Source organism: Microcebus murinus, chromosome 12 (assembly GCF_040939455.1).
Source record: "Microcebus murinus isolate Inina chromosome 12, M.murinus_Inina_mat1.0, whole genome shotgun sequence".
Classification (NCBI taxonomy): Eukaryota; Metazoa; Chordata; class Mammalia; order Primates; family Cheirogaleidae; genus Microcebus; species Microcebus murinus.
This window is the reverse complement of record NC_134115.1, coordinates 72,696,824-72,714,963: the sequence shown is the minus strand read 5'-3', so window position 1 is coordinate 72,714,963 and position 18,140 is coordinate 72,696,824. Positions and strand designations below refer to the sequence as shown.

Here is an 18,140-nt window from a genome sequence, read left to right as displayed (position 1 = left end):
CCACCACACCTGGCCATAAATCTAGTATTGACTTGTCTTAAAATGTCTTTATTTTGTCTTACTTTACATAGAAATTATTTATTTCTAATATTAGGATCCAGATAATAAAAAGGATATAAATCAAATCGAAGCCCATAAAAACTGAACATAAATACTTTTTAACTTCTAGATTGCTCTAGATAGAAAGCAGTAGTAGAGAGTTTTAATTAGTAACATATCATTAATTTAATAATGATATGTTACATGAAATTTGAAGATGGTAATGCTAAACTTAACAATATTTGTGTCCATCTTTTTGTTGTTATTACATTACCTATATAACCCCATTTCAAAGTTGTCAGATAATATTCTATTTTATAGATTCTTAAAGATTAAGACCTTACATTTGTAAGGAAATGAGATTTATTTATCATGCTGATTTCTGTTATTGATGGTGCTCAGGTAATAAAATCGGGGTCTCTCACATTTTAAGATGTGATTAAGATGTGATTAAAATCTGCGGGTTTTTATATCCTAGTATAGAAAAGTATAATCATCAAAAAGAAAGATATATAGAGATTAACACAGTCAAAGAGCAAAATCTGCAGAAAAGACACCAGTGCCTTACCAAGACGAGTAGGCATAGATTAGAGAAGAATAGAACAGCCAGAAACAGTCATCTTTTAGCATTACAAGTAAATAATTACACAAGTATAATTCCAATTTCGTGGCTTTCTTTTGTCTTCAGTACAAGTTCCTGCGTAGTTGTACATAATCAATATATTGGAGCAGATTTCCCCTGGAGTAACTTCTCATTTGTGGTGGAATACAATTATGTGGAAAATTCTTGTTGGACTGAACATTGTAAAAAGTTGCATATTCCTTACATAGCCTTTAAAGTGATTCTTCCAGACACAGTTTTAAAAAGTAAGGATATAAACCAAAATCTTTTTGTTTGTTTGTTTGTTTCATTAGTATGAAAATTTTCTGTTTTCTATTTACAATCTCTGGAAAGAAAATAAGCTCTGGCATTTATTAGAAGACTTGAGCTCAAACCCTAATCCTACTATTTTCTGTGTGACCTTGGACAATCTTTTAACTGTCTCTTACCTCATATTCCTCATTTGTAGGGTAAACTTTACTAATTATATGTCTTCATTCCTTTATCTAATTTTAAATATTATTTAGTGTAGAACAACTTTATTACAATTATATTCGATCTTAATCTGCTGCTTTTTTGCATAGTATTTTTATTAATTTTTAGGAAAAAATGTGCAATAGTATGTTGACTGATTCAGAAAACTTTAATATGCAAAAAAAATTATCTACAAATAGAAAAAGTCTAAAACCACTTCATATATCACTTGATTCCTTTGTATTTGTGAGTAACACTTCACATGACTAAGGCTGTGAATTCTTGGATCCATAAATACCATACATTTTTAATCCCAGTGCATCTCTCAATAGTTGCTATAAATTATTTTTTATCTACCTCAAATATGAGTGGGAAGCCTAAATAGATTCTGAGCATTCCAACTCAATTTCAAAAATACAATCACCAAATTGTTTCTTTGGAACTGATCTTGTATTCATACAGACATTTTTTATAAATTACCTGTCATGTTCTTTGCCCATTTATCTATTGAGGTATTCTTTTTCCTATTGATCTGTAAAATGTTTTTCCTATGGGTTATTATATATAATTTTACATTTTCATGTAAAGAAATATGTATTTGGCAAATGTCCAATATATACTTAAGTGAATAAAGCAGGTTTCAACATTTCAGGTAGAGAATGACCCTGGTTTTTCTTTTCTTTTCTTTTTTTTTTTAAGTGAGTTTACACGTGTGAGTATAGGCAAGCAAATATATAGAAGTCTGGAAATATATACAAAACTTTGTTTTTGGTGTATAGTAGTTCTAGTTATCTCTGTTAACTTTTATTCTAGGTAGAATAACATGGTTTTATTTTCTTCTTCAGATCTTTCTCTATTGAATCTGATTTTTTACACTGAATATTATTTTTATACTAGTTGAACATATACATATTATTCTCATGTTTAGTAAAAAATAGAAAGGGCTGGAGGATAAGAATAAAAGAGAAATATTTATAAATTTTCTCTTATTTAGGAAGCACCTTGCTGGATAGATTTGGTGGTTTTCTTTTGGAAATTCATATTCCATACGTGTTTTTTGCATCTGAAGGACTACTTCATACTCCAGACATACTTCAGCTGTTAGAATCTAAGTAAGTTATTGACTTCATAACTTTAGCACAGGTGTATATATATATATATATATATATATATATATGTTCCAGTAAGCTAAATATTATGCTTTATATGTGGCACCATGTTTCTCTGATTCAAGCCTAGAATTATATCATATAAGAATAGTTTTCCAGAGAGTTGATATCAATTTATATTTCTTTCCCTATATCACACCCTCATTATTATTGAATATTATTTTTTGGTAATATTTATCTATTTTCTGGATTTAAATGATATTTAATTACTATTTAAATTTATGTTTTGCTTGTCTTTCTTTTGTTACCGGCAAATATGAACACTTAATGTGCTTTTTTTCTGTGAATTATATGTTCATATTTTTGGCTTATTGGTAGGTAATATTGAGAATGAGTATTCTTATTTAGGGGATTTTAAATACTGCCTGGGAAACAGGACTATGAAGTTCCAAATGAATTTTCAAGAACTTAGATCTTAGTTCTAAGGTCATACCAACACTGAACATTTAAAAATCATAAAACACTTTATCATAGCATACAAGTTTTCACAGGAATGTTGGATCTTGGGCTGCATATCAAGGAAGGATAATTGTGCTATTACCTTAGTCAAAAATGCAGATCTATGTTCCACACTTTTGTTTTTATATCTGAAGGCTTTGGGGCATTAGTAGAAAACTATGAGCTTATAAAAGGTAGTTAAAATATAGGCCACTTTTAAAGGAAAAGAAAATTCTGATAAATGCAGAATATTTTAGTCTTATAATACAATGCTTTAATCTCATGAATTATTATTTAAAGAGTTGGAATAAATTGGTCAGGACATTTGTAATAGCATCATGTGTAGTAATATTTAACACAATACCTAAGTCAATACACATCTCAACTAATTTGTTTTATATACTGAATAAATCATAATTTTATTACTCAAATTTATAAAGTAGAATAAATTGACATATGAAGGAAAAAGCACAGTAGTTCAAATAACTTAATATGCAGGAGGACAATACAACTTTTCTTGAAGAATTTTCCTTAGCCATTTCATTTTTTCACCCAAGAATATTGTATTTTACAGCTATAATATCACAGTAGTGGAGAGATGCTGCAGTGAGTCATTGAAACTCTTTGGAAGTACAGAGCGTTATGTAGTGGTGACAATTGATGAACAAACTGCCATAATTTTGCAGGTAAAACTATGTATAAAACATATAAACTCAAATACATTAAAATATATATAGCCACATAATTTGTTATTATCTTTTGTATAGGGAGCTTAACTATAATCTATTAGTTATTTCTTCTAAATTTTGCAAATGGGCTGCAAGTGCTAAAATCATCACTGTGAAAAATGACTAATACCAACCTTTTCTGATGCGTTATAATTTTTAACATGCTTTAAGAAGGCAAAGCAGCAACGTTTGGGGGATGGTCACACTTGAGGCTCTGACTCGAGTCGGGGGGGAATGGGCAATATACATAACCTTAACCCTTGTACCCCCATAATACGCTAAAAAAAAAGGCAAAAGCAAATAAAGAATTTTTAATATTGTTTATTGACCTATTTTTAAATATATTTATGAAATAATTATAGTCGTGAAAGCTTTAAGAAAGCAAATCCCAGCCATTATGTTTCTTATAAGGGGATAGTACAATATATTAATTCAGGATTAGTAAGATGGAATTTCCTTTAATACAAATAGGAAGTTTATAATTTCCTTTAATATAAATGCCTCTAAGTAAGTTAGTTTTGAGAGAGAGGGAGAGGGAAATTCTCTTAAAAAATCCATATAGTTTGGAATTTAAGATGTATACATTCTTGGCTGAATCTTCTTTCTCATTTGTTTACTTGATTGGACTACCAATTGCAAAGAAATTAACTTAATGGGATGGGAGTGGGGAACAGAAACCAGGTTTGATTTATGGAGTATAAATTAATGACAAATATGGTAAAATATAAGACTGATTTGTTGAGCAAATGTTGCAATATAAGAATTATCTGATAGAAAACCACCAATTTGTTAGAGAGCGTTTTCTTGGGGGGAGAGTTTTTGGGTTTTTTGTTTTTGTTTTTGTTTTTGTTTTTCTTTTAGAGACAGTGTCTCACTCTGTTGCCTAGGCTAAAGTGCAGTGGCACAATCACAACTCACTGCAACCTTGAACTCCCCGGCCGAGCAATCCTCCTGCCTCAGCCTTCCAAGTAGCTAGAACTCAAGGCACGCACCACTATGCCTGGCTAATTTTTTATTTTTTGTAGAGAAGGAGTCTCGCTATATTGCCCAAGCTGGTCTCCTGGCCTTATGTCATCCTCCCACCTCGGCCTCTCAAGATTTTTAAGAGAGATTGTCTTACATATTTAAAGTTCTTAATTATTTTCTGTTTGACAAAACTGTTTTAATCCACAGTTTAATCCACATATAACTTACTGTTAGAAGAAGGACATTTTCTGAATTACTCACTCTATTGAAAATTACTTGTGTTAAATGAAAAGGGGAATCCATACCATTCAGTAGAGATTCCTAGGAAGTCCAATAACTGCTGCTTTCTCATCTCCCTTGAATAAGCATGCAGTGTACATTATCCTATAGGTTTTTAAACACTGTATTCTATTTCCCTTGAAGTAGCTAGATCCACAAAGGGCATTGCCAAAATAGGGCCACTAGTAGACTACTTTCTTCATATCTAGGATCTTGGGAGATTCATGAGCCTTCTTTACTGATGTTATCAGTTGTTTTATGTCTATGGCAGCTTTTTCCCTACTACTTCCAGTGTGATTTTAATTTTTCTATGAAATGGGAGCCCATACCCATGCCTCTTCTCAAGTTATTATTTATATGTCATAGATATTTGAAATATGATAATACTTTCATAATAATTGTTTAATCTAATGAATTTTCTAATGAATTAATTCATTAGAATTTAATCTAATGAATTTATTTTCTTTATTTTCTGATAGGACCTAGAAGAACTGAATTGTGAGAAGGCATCAGACAATATTATTATGAGACTGATGGCATTATCATTCCAATACAGCTATTGTTGGATAATTTTATATACCAAACAAACATTAAATTCAGAGTAGGTAAACATTTATTCATCTAAAGTCAAGTTCATATTTCTTGATATATTTAGTCCTTCTCTTTGAATAGAAACATCTGTGCAAATATTCTGCTTGCTTATTTAGTTTAAGTCAAGGATTTTCAAAATGGAAGGATTATTATAAGAAAACAAATTGGAATTTGGGGTATGATACATGTTCCCCTAGACATTCTGTGCAAAGCATCCTCCCTTACTCCTATCTCACCAAGAATTGCTGCTTTAAGTATTTTATCATTTTGTAATTCTGGACTTGTCTATTCTTTCTTTCATTGATGTGCTTAACTGAAAAATTACAAAAATTGCGTACCAAAACATTAGCTCATCAAGTTATCATCCTATGTCTCTCCTTTCTCTTACCTCTAAACATTATGAACCCATTGCTTCCACTTTCTCCTTTTAAAAACCACCATCTGGTTTTTCTCCCTGCCTCTATACTAATCTCCATCTCTCAGAGCTCACTCATGACTTTCTTATGATCATCTCTAAAAATATTTTTATCTTTCACTGCTCTGAAGTATTTAACATTGTTGTCAGTGATATTTTTTCTTGAAACTCTCTAGTTCCATAATACTTTAATGTTTTTTGTTTTATACATCTCTACTCCTTCTCTGTGTTTACCTCTTCTTCATTTTCCTAGTCTCCAAATATATTTGTTATGAATTCTCTTCTTTCTCCGATCCATTAGAAATCTTATCCACTCCCATAGCTTCAGTCATCATCTGTCTGCATATAATTATTACATTTATTTCTGCAGCTGCAGTCTCTTTGGAATTCCTGATATACATCTCTAATTTTTATTAAATATTTCCATCCAGAAATTTTACACTTTCAAACTTAACATGTTAAAATATGAATTTATTATACTCTCTATCCCCTCCAAACCTGCATCTTTTTAAAATATACCCTTTAGATATTTATAACATTGACTTTCTTTTAGTTACCAAGACTGAAAAACAAATTTCATAGATTCAACCACTGGAATTTCTCTTCCATGTATCCCCTCCCTCCATTTATGTTAGCATCTTAGTTCAGATTCTCATTGTTTTATGTGGACCATTATAACAAACTACCAACTGTTTTCCCACCTCCAGATGCCTCTCAGTGTTCCTCTCTATAATCTGTCATACACTCAATTGATTTTCCTAAAACCAGGGTCTGATTATTTCACTCTGATAAGACACCTTCCCTGACTTCTTTATTGTCTTCTGAATACATACAAACTACTCACTTCATAATTCAAGGTCTTCAGAATATAATCCCAACCTGTGTTTTCAGGCTTAATTTTCACTGTTTTTCATTTCAACCAAAAGGACTGCTCAAACAGCTTGCAAACATGCTCTTGTTTCTCCACTTCCATATGTGCTCATAATTTCTCTCTTCCTGCAACACTCTTTACTTCCTCCAACTTTCATGTGATGAAATTGTGCCTATTTTTAATAACCTATTCCCAAATATTACTTTTTCTATTTGGCCTTTTCTCAATACCCCACTTATGCACACAGATGTGACATTTCCATCCTTTGAACTTCTATACTCTTTATTTTTTCCTCACCTTTGGTATATTCTATATTATCTTTTTGGAGTATTTTTCTTAGAGCACTGAGCACATTGCTTTCATATCATAGATGCTTGTTAAATATTACTTGATTGAATGAATAAATCTTTCCTACAAAATTACAAACTAGTCTTACTCTTTTTTTAATCCATACAGTATTATATAACACATACTACATCACTCATGAGAAGTTTCAAAAATATTCTTTAATTATTAGAGAAGGTACAGACATCTTATCTTCTTTGACATTGCCTATGTGATTTTTTCTTCATTGACTTTCCTATTTAACTCCATTTTTGTTTAACTGATTGTACTCTTTGTGTACAATTATTATCATGTCAGGATATGTATAAGTTAGAATAAGAGTCTAAACACCTGGGTTTTTATTCCTTCTTCTACTAACAAATAACCTCAAGTAAGTCATTTAGCCTAGTTTTTCTTTTCTACCAGAACAGAAAAATAATAATTCAGATCTAAAAATCTTCATTTTGAAGACTAATAAAGGCTATAAAGTATTTTAAGCTTTGAACTTTCTTATAAAGTCTTCTGGATAAATAGATGATATGGAAATTTTTTAAAGTTTTGCTAGATTACTATCTACCTATAGTTGTAGTAGTACAATTGAAGTACAAAGGGAGAATGTGAAAAGCTTAAAACTTATTTTTACCTATATTTTCATGAAAAAATTAATTAAGTAATATTCTGAGATAATTTTATATAAGTTCAGGATATTCAGAGTTATCATTTATTCACAATAATATATTATAAAAATATAATTATTTTTAGACTTTTGGGTATCTCAGTTCCATATATATTTTTTTTGATCAGTTCTATATTTTTAGATGATTAGAACATTTAGGAAGTATCTTAAGCAGCTGACCAAATGAGATAAACAGAAAATACAAAAGAAATTGTTTTAATTACCTTAGCAGTTCATGCCATTAGTTCCTGTTTGAGTAAGAGTATCAGAGGTCCATGAGACCACCCCAGGTTTGGTTGTTTGCTAGGAAGACTCACTAGTCGTATTCATGACTATGACTTATTACAGTGCAAGGTTACAAAGCCTTATAATGCAAAATCAGCATAGTCGTATTCATGGCTATGATTTATTACAGTGCAAGGTTACAAAGCCTTATAATGCAAAATCAGCAAGAGGGAAAAAGCTCATGGGAGGAAACCAGGAGGAAGCTTCCAAGAGTCATCTCCTAGTAGAGTCACACAGGACATGCTTAATTTCCTCAGTAACAAATTGTGACACCACTTATAAAATTTTTCTCGCAGGGAAGCTCATCAGAGACACAGTGCCCAGGATTTTTATTAAGGGCTGCTCACATAGGTACCTTCTACCTAGCACTTATCAAAGTTCTAGACTTTAAGAAGGAAAGTAGGTATCAGCAGAAACCACAGTGTTTGTACAGTTCAGGCACAGTGACAGCCACTCCTATGGAAAGAATTTGCCTGGAAAAGAAACCAACAAATAGGAAAGAAGAGCCAAGAAATAGAGTGCCTTATCTCGATGACATTATTTGAGTCCCTAGATCCAACAATGTCTTCCTCTAGACTTCTTAGTAATTTCCTTTGTTTCTTAGGATACATAAAGTGGGTACAAGTAGTATAAATATCTACCCACAGTTCAACACTCACATCTGATCTGCTTAGTAACCATAAAAGAAAAAAAAAGGATGCTTTTTCAAACAGTTCAGGAAAAACACCTATGGCAGGATTCTAGGTGTCCTGACTCTGGTCATATGTTCATATCTGAACCTGTTACTTTGACCAGGAGTATGGAGTAATCTAGTTGAATAAGCTTTGGTTATATAGCCATCCATGTTCCCACTAAGGGGATGGGTTAAGTTTCTCCCTACGACACACACACTCTGAGCATCCCCTAGATTTAACAGTATTATTAAAGAATGGAGGTGGAGATATCTTTTCAAAAGAGTGTAGAGTGGACAGAAAAAAGCATGAGTTTGCTGCACTAGTATTGTCTTAGCCAAGTTATTCTAATAACATTATGAAATGTGGAAAACAAAATACAAGTTTTTAATAAATACAATCAGATGTCAAATGGGTAGAAGTATAATAATATAATTCTTTGTAGGTACCAACTTACAGAAAAGACACTTCATCACCTAGCACTGATTTATGCAGCTTTGGTTTCCTCTGGGCTAAACTCTGAAGAACTGGATGTAAAGGTATTCTTTTCCTATATATTTATTTATAAATACTTTTCATAAACCAAAGTTATACTCAAACTTAAGTGCCCAGTGAGAAAAAACATTGAGTGAATTTAAAACTGCTTGCAAGCTAAAAAGAATAGTTTTCAAGTTATTAATAAATATCTTACCATTTAAATTTCTGTTCTAAAAGCCTTTAGTTTGTCCCAGCATCTTGGCTCACACCTGTAATGGTAGCACTCTGGGAGGCTAAGCGGTGAGGATTGCTTGAGGCCAGGAGTTCCAGACCAGCCTTAGAGAGACCCCATCTTTACTAAAAATAGAAAAAATTAGTCTGACATGGATGCATGCAACTGTAGTCCCAGCTACTTGTGAGGCTGAGGCAGGAAGATTGCTTGAGCCCAGGAGTTTGGGGTTGCTGTGTGGTAGGCTGACACACACCACGGCACGATAGCCTGGGCAACAGAGCAAGACTCTGTCTCAAAATAAATAAATAAATAAAAGCCTTTAGTTTAATAAATTTTAAATCAAATTTTGTCTCTTTAGTACTACTTAGATAGATTTTATTTATCTTATTTTATTTTATGTTTGAAGACAGATCCTTGTTCTGTCACCCTGAGTAGAGTACAGTGGCATCATCATAGCTCACTATAACCTCAAACTCCTGGGCTCAAGCGATCCTCTTATTTCAGCCTCCTGAGTAGCTGGGACTATAGGCATATGCCACAATACCCAGCTAATTCTTCTATTTTTAGTAGAGATGGTCTTGCTCTTGCTCTGGCTGGTCTCAAACTCCTGAGCTTGAGCAAATCAGCCTCAGGCAGATTTGAGTCCCTAGATCCTCCCAGAGTACTAGGATGTGAGGCACCATGCCTGGCTTATTTAGATGTTTTTTAAACATGGCAGGATATGAATAAAAATAAATATCCTTTAGCACATGAATATCCCACAAGTACCTTAAACTCTACCTGTCCAAAACACAACTTCTTATCCTTTCTCAGGCTTAGTTTATGACATTACTATTCTAATATAATTAGTACCTCAATCTTTTTAACTCTGCAGTGTCTCTATAATATGTCTTTCCTTCCACTCCCTCTGCTATTTCCCTAAATTCAGGCCTTCATTGACTCTCACTTGGATTTAAACTATTAATAACTTCCTAACTAATCTCCTTTTTCTACTCTTTCTCCACTCCAATTCATCACATATAGACACCAATCATACTACTGCAATACAGTTGTAAATATTTCACTCCCTAGATTGTAAGCTTCTACAGGTAAGGAAACATTATTCATTCTTGTATTCCTGGCACCTAGCACAATGCCAGGTACATAGTTAGGCTCTTTATAAATATTTGAATTTCTTGCTCAAAGACCTTCTATAGCTTCCTACTTTATTCAACACAGAGTTCAAACTCAACTGGATTCAAACTCCTCCACAATTTGGCTATTAGTAATTTTTCCTTTAACATCATTTTATTCACCATTTTCTGAATATTTCCCCCTACTGTCACCTGTCAGCCACTTCACAATCATATCATTCTGGCCTACCTTCCCCCAGGAATGCTGTTACCTCCATCCCCTTACCACTAGCTATCAGAGTTCTGCCTGTGTTTAGTTGCCTACCTAAAACAGTAACTCCTTTAAGAAATTTGTTCCAATCATACCCTCTCAGGATAAATCTCTTCTTCTCCCATTCTCCCAATAATACTTTGTGCCTTTATTATAGTATGTGGTATATCCTCCACCCTGAAGATAAAGAACTAGGTCTATTTTTCTTATTAAACCTGTAGTAGCTAGTACAGTGCTTTGTACAAAGCAAAAACATTCAACACATATTTATTAATACTAAGTAAAATTCACTCAAAGCACACCTCTTGAGAAAATCAACAAATAATCTGTTTGATACTTTTGTTCCTATGATACATACTCAACCTGGAAATAAAATTCTTAGAAAAGTTACCTAACAAATGAATGGCAAATGTAAATCTGTGTCATCTATCCATTCAAGTAAGGTTTCAGCACTTATTTAGCCTCTTCTGTTCCCAGCTCATAGTAAATAGCTATATGCAAAATATGCTTTAGAAATTGTTTTTTTCTCTGTACATGGGGCATATGATACCAATAAGTGATACTGTATTCAGGTACAATAACGTGGCTCAGACCATGCTCCTAGGAAGGCATTCAAGGGTGAAACAATATTGCCCAGGAATAATCCATTCCAAACAAACATCTCCTTCCACCTGGATCAAACTATTCCAAAGGTTTTTCAGGTTTTACATAAGAATCTCAAAAGTTTATGATATTAATCAGACTTCTAAAAAAAAAAAAAAAAAAAAAAAGAATCTCAAAAGTAGGTCATTTTTCCATTGAAAATAGCAAACATTATTAGTGATATTCCTATTGCTGTTTATTCTAATAAAGAAGATGAAATATAACACTAAATATATTTTTCAAGACTTTATTAATAAATGCCGAATAAAAATGGCAACAATTTAGTTCTAAAAATTGAAAAATACAAAGATATCATATTTAAAGAAGGAAAAAAAACTGGTTATACTCACAAATGTTCTGAATTTCACATAGATAAATCAATATATTATATCTAAAAGTGTTAACATTAGAATTTGTCTTTTAATTTTCTCTTCTAATTACAAACTATTTTTGAGTTCTACATTTTGCTTCCTAATATTTCCTATAATCTAACATATAAAATATTTTTTTTAGCTTATAATTGCTCCAGGAGTAGAAGAGACAGCACTGATAATTCGACAAATTGCTGACCACAGTTTAATGACCTCAAAGAGAGATCCTCGTGAATGTTTGGATAAATCCTGGCTTGAAATTTCACCATCTAAGGTTTATTTTCTAAATGTATAAATTAGATATGTTCAAGGCAAATATAAACACATGTACTTGAATTTCCTTTCTGGTAACTTTATTTTTCCAGGTATCCCAAATTGAGTAGTAGGTGCAGTGACAAAAATTTTTATCTGCTGCAGTGAGTAGAATAAAATGGATCACCTTCAGGAAACTATTGGCTGATTATTTCTTAAACTCTTTTCTAGGAAGAAATGTACTTACTTGATTTTCCATGTATTAACCCATTGGTGGCTCAGCTCATGTTAAATAAAGGACCTTCATTGCATTGGCTATTATCAGCAACTCTGTGTCAACTTCAGGAACTCCTACCTGAAGTTCCAGAGAAAGTGTTAAAGGTTAGTTGTTTGAGATATATATTCTTATATGAGTTTACTTTCTTTTGATTTGAGTATCTATTTTTACCTTAGGGTTTTTGAAATAAAGGTATCCAAGTTTAATTATTTTGGACTTCACATAAAAAAGAAATAATTTACTGGAACTATATTTCATATAGAATTCTCATTAGCTTTCAGTCATATTATACATTTTAAAGCTATTTTATATAGATAATTCAGTACAATTTGTCACAGATTGAATCATTTTGAAATATTATTATGCCAACAAATAATTCAATTATGCACTTGTACTCTATTCACATGTCTTTATAGGACCGAACAGTCCTGACACGCCTGTCATTATAGCAGTAAAAAGAACTTTAGCCATATTGGTAATATTTTAAAATTTTTATCAAGAAAACAATGTTCATGTATAATTTATATAACTAAAAATTTTGTTATATTTGCTGTGAACCTACAACTGTTCTGAAAAAATAGGCTATTTAAAAATTCTACTATAAGTGATTAGAAAATAGATGCAAATTATGTTTTTCTTTTAATAGAACCTAATTATTTTATGTTCTTAATACCTGAATCACTATAATATTTATGAATAGACTATTTATATTTTCCTTTTTTCTATTTAGATAAGCATAATTATTTCTATTTACTAAACTGATGTTTATATTGTATCATATTTATTAATTTTCTAATTTTTTAGCATTTTTATAGCATCACTTCCTTATTCAAGATTAGTTCTTCTTCCACAACAAAATCACCTGAAATTTCATCACCTTGGGAAAATAGGAATCAGACTGATACCTTTACTTCTCAGAGTTCAGCTTCTGGTTCTTCCAATTCTATCATTCAAGAACATAATGAATTTTACCAATATTCAGAATTGGGAGAGACAGTACAGGAAGACATAAACAACACTTCAAATTATAACTCTTCCCTTCCAGAACTAAAAGAAATGCCATGCATTTTACCATCTGTGACTTCATACAATCAGACTAGGTACTGGAATGACTCTAGTTGTAACCCTAATATAGTGGAGAATAATAATCCTTTTCTAGTTAATATAGAATCAAGGAAAGCAGCTTGTAAGTCCTTTGTAAACCAGAATGATTCAGACTCAGATGTCTTTTCTTTGGGACTAAGACAAATGAACTATGAAACTATAATATCACCAACTGACACTCCGAAGACAGTGGTCCCTAATTTTATAAATTATCAGAAAAAAAGAACACATGAAGCAAAAGGATTCATAAATAAAGAAGTATCTGCCCCTATCTTTTCATTAGAAGGCTCTCAATCTCCTCTTCATTGGAACTTTAAAAAAAATGTATGGGAACAAGAGAATCACTCATTCAACTTACAAGATGCTACACAGCAGACAACACATGACAAGTGGTACTCTCAGAAAGATAATTTATTCACTAATCAGCAACAATGTCTGTTGGATGAGTTAGAAGACTTTACATGTAAAAGTTCAAATGTTGAAACTAAAAAGACTTTCTGGAGAGGATTACCATCTGTCCCCAGTTTGGATTTATTTTGTCCTTCTGAATCTAATGTAAATCAAAGAGAATTCAACAGATTTTATCCCTACCAAAGAACTGGAAAGTGTTTAGGACAGAAAAGGCACCCTGAATCTGCATCTAACCAAAGAGACAAGGAATTGTTAACAGGTAACACTATTCAATAGTTGATAAAACTCCTTTCAAACTTAATGTAAAAAGATAAGAACCATCTCTAAATTTTAAAAAATGTTTTGTTTTAATACTATACTTAAAAATCCTCCAATAACTTTCAGGTCAAGGAGAAAATCAAAACCCTAAAATAACTGCAAAGAAAATATAATATGTCAAATTCCTATAGCTTTAAATGAACTAAGCATTCAACCTAAGAAGCTAAAACTAAAAACAGAACAAATCTTAGTGAAAAAGAAGACTAAAATCAACAAAGATTAAACAGAGGAATCCATGAATCAGAAAATTAACCTCTTGTGAGACAGGTAGATTTAATTGGATGACATTCATTAAGAGCAATGGTGCCAATCACCATTCTAAGCCCTTTATATGGATTGTTTAATTCTAACAATTCTCTTAAATAGGTACTGCTGTTAACTCTATTTGGATGTATGTTTTTGAGTTGTTTGAACATATAATAACAAATTTTTAAAAGAACAATTTTGGCTGGGCACAGTGGCTTGAGCCTGTAATCCTAGCAATTTGTGAGGCCAAGGCAGGAAGATCACCTGAGGCCAGGAGTATAAGAGTAGCCTGGGCAACATAAGGAGACCCCCCTCTCTACAAACAATAGAAAAATTAGCCAAGTATAATGGCACATGCCTCTGGCCTCAGCTACTCAGGAGGCTGAGCCAGGCCGATTACTTGAAGCTAGGAGTTTGAGGTTACAATGAGATATGATTGCACCACTGCGTTCTAGCCCAGACAAAGAGAGAGACTCTGTCTCAAATAAATAAATACACAAATAAACAAAAATAAAAGAACAATTTTATTTTCTAATTTCTAGTAATTCTACCCTTCTTTTGGTGTCATTTCTTATTGTATTGGCAATTCTAATGACTATACAAAGGTAGACTTAACCAGGAAGGGGAAAAAAAGGGTGGGGGACAGGGGAGAAGCTTAAGCTTTAAAGTTTCTCTTTTGCATAGGCCCTTTTGTGAGGACTGAGAGGAACCCAGAAAATTGTGTATTCTTTGTTTTACTAAGAGAGGGTCTCCCAAATTGTATAAGCCAGTCCAGGCTCTCCCACAACTTCACAGTGAGCAACCAGGGTCCCACCATCATTTACATTCCCTGTGTTTCATCAAATTATTTATTTAAGGATTCTTTAACTCCTTAATTGGAGTTAAAAATTATGTTCCAGATAAGATTTTAAAGACATGAATTTAAAGATAGATTCCTAAAGATATAGTCCCTCCCTAAAAAGAAACATGTCCATATGTTCATGAGAAGAATAGCCAAAGTGAAGGAAAAAATGCTGCAATCAGAAATAGGAAGGGCAAAATTATAAAAGAAGAAAAAAAAGAAAACCCAACAGAATTGTATACACTCTCACCATAAAGATAGACACACAGAAGGTACACAGAGATCAAACAGTAGGTTTTAGGTTCAAAGTCAGTTAAAGTGAGACTCTAATTTGTATCCTAGTCGATGAGGACTTATTGGAAACGTTCAGGAATTAGGAAGCCCTGCCTAAGTTACTTCCCAAACCATTTGGATTATTTACTTAAAAATATTAGAAGTATAATAGAAGAGACCTTAAAGATCATATAGTATAATTTCTCATTTCACTGAAAAGAAAATTGAAATCCAGGAGATTTAACTATTTGTACAGGCATGAGCATATAAATATGTGTATTTAACACTAATTGTTAATACTGGGCCATTAGATACAGTTCATTTATGTTTAAAACATAATTTTTAAGTTATTATTTTATCACAATTTGGAAATTTTGACACTTTGTTGATAGATGGCGAGGAGACAGCATCCACTTGGATAACTGGAAAAAAATAGCCACACTTTACTCCTATAAGCAATAAAATGGTTTTTCTTTTTCTCCTTTTAACAGATTTCATGTACTCACCACTACCACAATTCAAAAAACGACGTCTAGCGTATGAAAAAGTCCCTGGTAGAGTTGATGGACAGACTCGGCTGAAGTTTTTTTGAAGGCGGGAAAGAACAGTGCTATATGCCATATTCCACTGCTTTTGATGATAATCCACTAACGAAAGTATTTAGATTTGCTCATATATTAAAGACAATGCAATTATTCATACATGTTCTCAGTGTTTCTATATTAAATTTTCGTAATATATATTCTGCCGTATGATTTGCATCTTTGTAAGTTAAATATTCTAATTTCTCGGTTAGCATAATAATTATCATAAGATCCAAACTGTCTTCCAGATTCACCTAAACACAAGCTCTTTAAACCACTTCAGTACGGCACTCACCAGCCGCGAAACCTTGCCCACAACCAGCACTCATAGTCCACATAATAGCTTATGCTGTGCATTGACGACGAATCCGTTTTGCTCTTGTGTGATGAGGAAAGCTTTAAAGCACTGAAAGCTTGTTTTACTTTACAGACAGCTTTACCTATAATGTAAATCAGAATAGGTAACATATATATATATATATATATATATATATATATATATGTTTTCATTATGTTATTTTTAAATGTTCACAATTTTATTTTGATAAATGAAAAATTAGAAAAGTCATATCACGGCTCTTGGCTAAAGTCGACGCTCAGCTGTGCGCCTTCATATCACAGCTGTCTGCTAAAGAAAACATGCACGTTCATCTGTGGCTATTGACTATAGTGGACGCTGGTACTGAAGTGGTTAAGTGAGTCTCCATCACGGTCTGACCCTCTGAGTCAGGAAGTGAGGATCACCACAGTCAACCCTCCAACACCAGGAGAGTTAAAATCTAGGACAAAATTGAAGTTAGAGAACTTTCAAGTGTTGTTTTCCATAACAAAATTTAGAAACAAATGACTACGAAGGAATATTTGCAACCCAGTTAATAGGAAAAAAGTTTACATTCCTAATATATAAAAAAATTTTATAAATTGATAGGAAAAAGACAACCTAATAGAAGAATGGGCAAAATATATGAATAGATATTTCCTCAGAAAAAAATAAAAATAGTCAATAAACACTCAAAACAGTATACAGCTTCATTACTTATTAGACAAATGCAAATTAAAATGCTATTGTTTTATCGCCTATCAGATTGGCAGAGTTTTTGAAAATCCATAATTATCCAATGTCAGCATATCGAGAAAAGAACATTTTCCTATATTGTTGGTACAACTTCTTTAGAGCACAGTTTGAATAACATCTGCTAAGATGAAAAATACATGCATCTTTTTTTTTTTGAGACAGAGTTCACTTTGTTGCCCAGGACAGAGTGTCGTGGTGTCAGCCTTGCTCACAGCAACCTCAAACTCCTGGGCTAAGCAATCCTTCTGCCTCAGCCTCCTGAGTAGCTGGGACTACACAGGCATGTGCCACTATGCCTGGCTAATTTTTTCTATATATTTTTAGCTGTCCAAGTAATTACTTTCTATTTTTAGTAGAGATGGGGTCTTGCTTTTGCTCAGGGTGGTCTTGAACTCCTGAGCTCAGACAATTCACCCATCTCGGCCTCCCTGAGTGCTAGGATTGCAGGTGTGAGCCACCGTGCCCGGCCAAAAATGCATGTATCTTTTAACTCAACAATTACATTTTTAGGAATCTGTCTTAAAGAAATATTCAATTACATAATGAAATATATTATACTATAATTTGTAATAGGTAAAAATTATAGACAACAAAAATGCTATCAGGGGAATAGGTAAACAATTTAGGTTATAGAATACCATGAAATCATTAAGAAAATAAATCTGTGTGCTCTAACAAGGAAGGATGTACATAACAAAAAGAGCAAAAAAAGGAAAAAGAATATATAAAACACTATATATTGCACAACTCCATTTTTGTTTTTAAAAATAGACCATTGAAAATTCAAATTTTTTTCAAACGATCAATATATTATGGAACAATGTGAGCATAACATAAATTTTACATTCTGATATGTAATTTTCTTCACAAGAAATACTTGAGGCAAACTCAAAAATTTCACCCACTGAAATGAGCTGGATAGGAATACACAAAACACATACACCACACATCTTGCAAGATCATTGAACCATACTCTATGTGGCTCAGTGACACATCTGGTGTTTCAACTTTCTGACTAGACAACCCTCCTTCTATCACCTCACAATAACACAAGTTGCAACTTGGCCGAGCAGTCCTGTACACTCCCCTTTCTTTAATTTTTCCCCACTTTCCTCTCAGTTCTCTCA

At 32.5% G+C, this 18,140-nt stretch overlaps 2 protein-coding genes across 2 annotated transcripts in view; both read left to right on the top strand.

Moving 5' to 3' along the window:
• SHOC1 (shortage in chiasmata 1) overlaps window positions 1-15,946 on the top strand; it is an 81,282-nt gene extending 65,336 nt beyond the window's left edge. Inside the window, exons 20-28 of the mRNA XM_076008431.1 lie at window positions 728-906; window positions 2,109-2,226; window positions 3,296-3,407; window positions 5,174-5,295; window positions 8,973-9,066; window positions 11,775-11,906; window positions 12,116-12,265; window positions 12,966-13,935; window positions 15,846-15,946. Of these exons, the coding sequence (XP_075864546.1) occupies window positions 728-906; window positions 2,109-2,226; window positions 3,296-3,407; window positions 5,174-5,295; window positions 8,973-9,066; window positions 11,775-11,906; window positions 12,116-12,265; window positions 12,966-13,935; window positions 15,846-15,946 (1,978 nt within the window). The remainder of the gene's footprint in view (window positions 1-727; window positions 907-2,108; window positions 2,227-3,295; window positions 3,408-5,173; window positions 5,296-8,972; window positions 9,067-11,774; window positions 11,907-12,115; window positions 12,266-12,965; window positions 13,936-15,845) is intronic.
• The window catches only part of PTGR1 (prostaglandin reductase 1), a 99,022-nt gene continuing 92,037 nt past the window's right edge, over window positions 11,156-18,140 (top strand). Inside the window, exon 1 of the mRNA XM_076008921.1 lies at window positions 11,156-11,159. The gene's annotated coding sequence lies outside the window, so the exon portion shown is untranslated. The remainder of the gene's footprint in view (window positions 11,160-18,140) is intronic.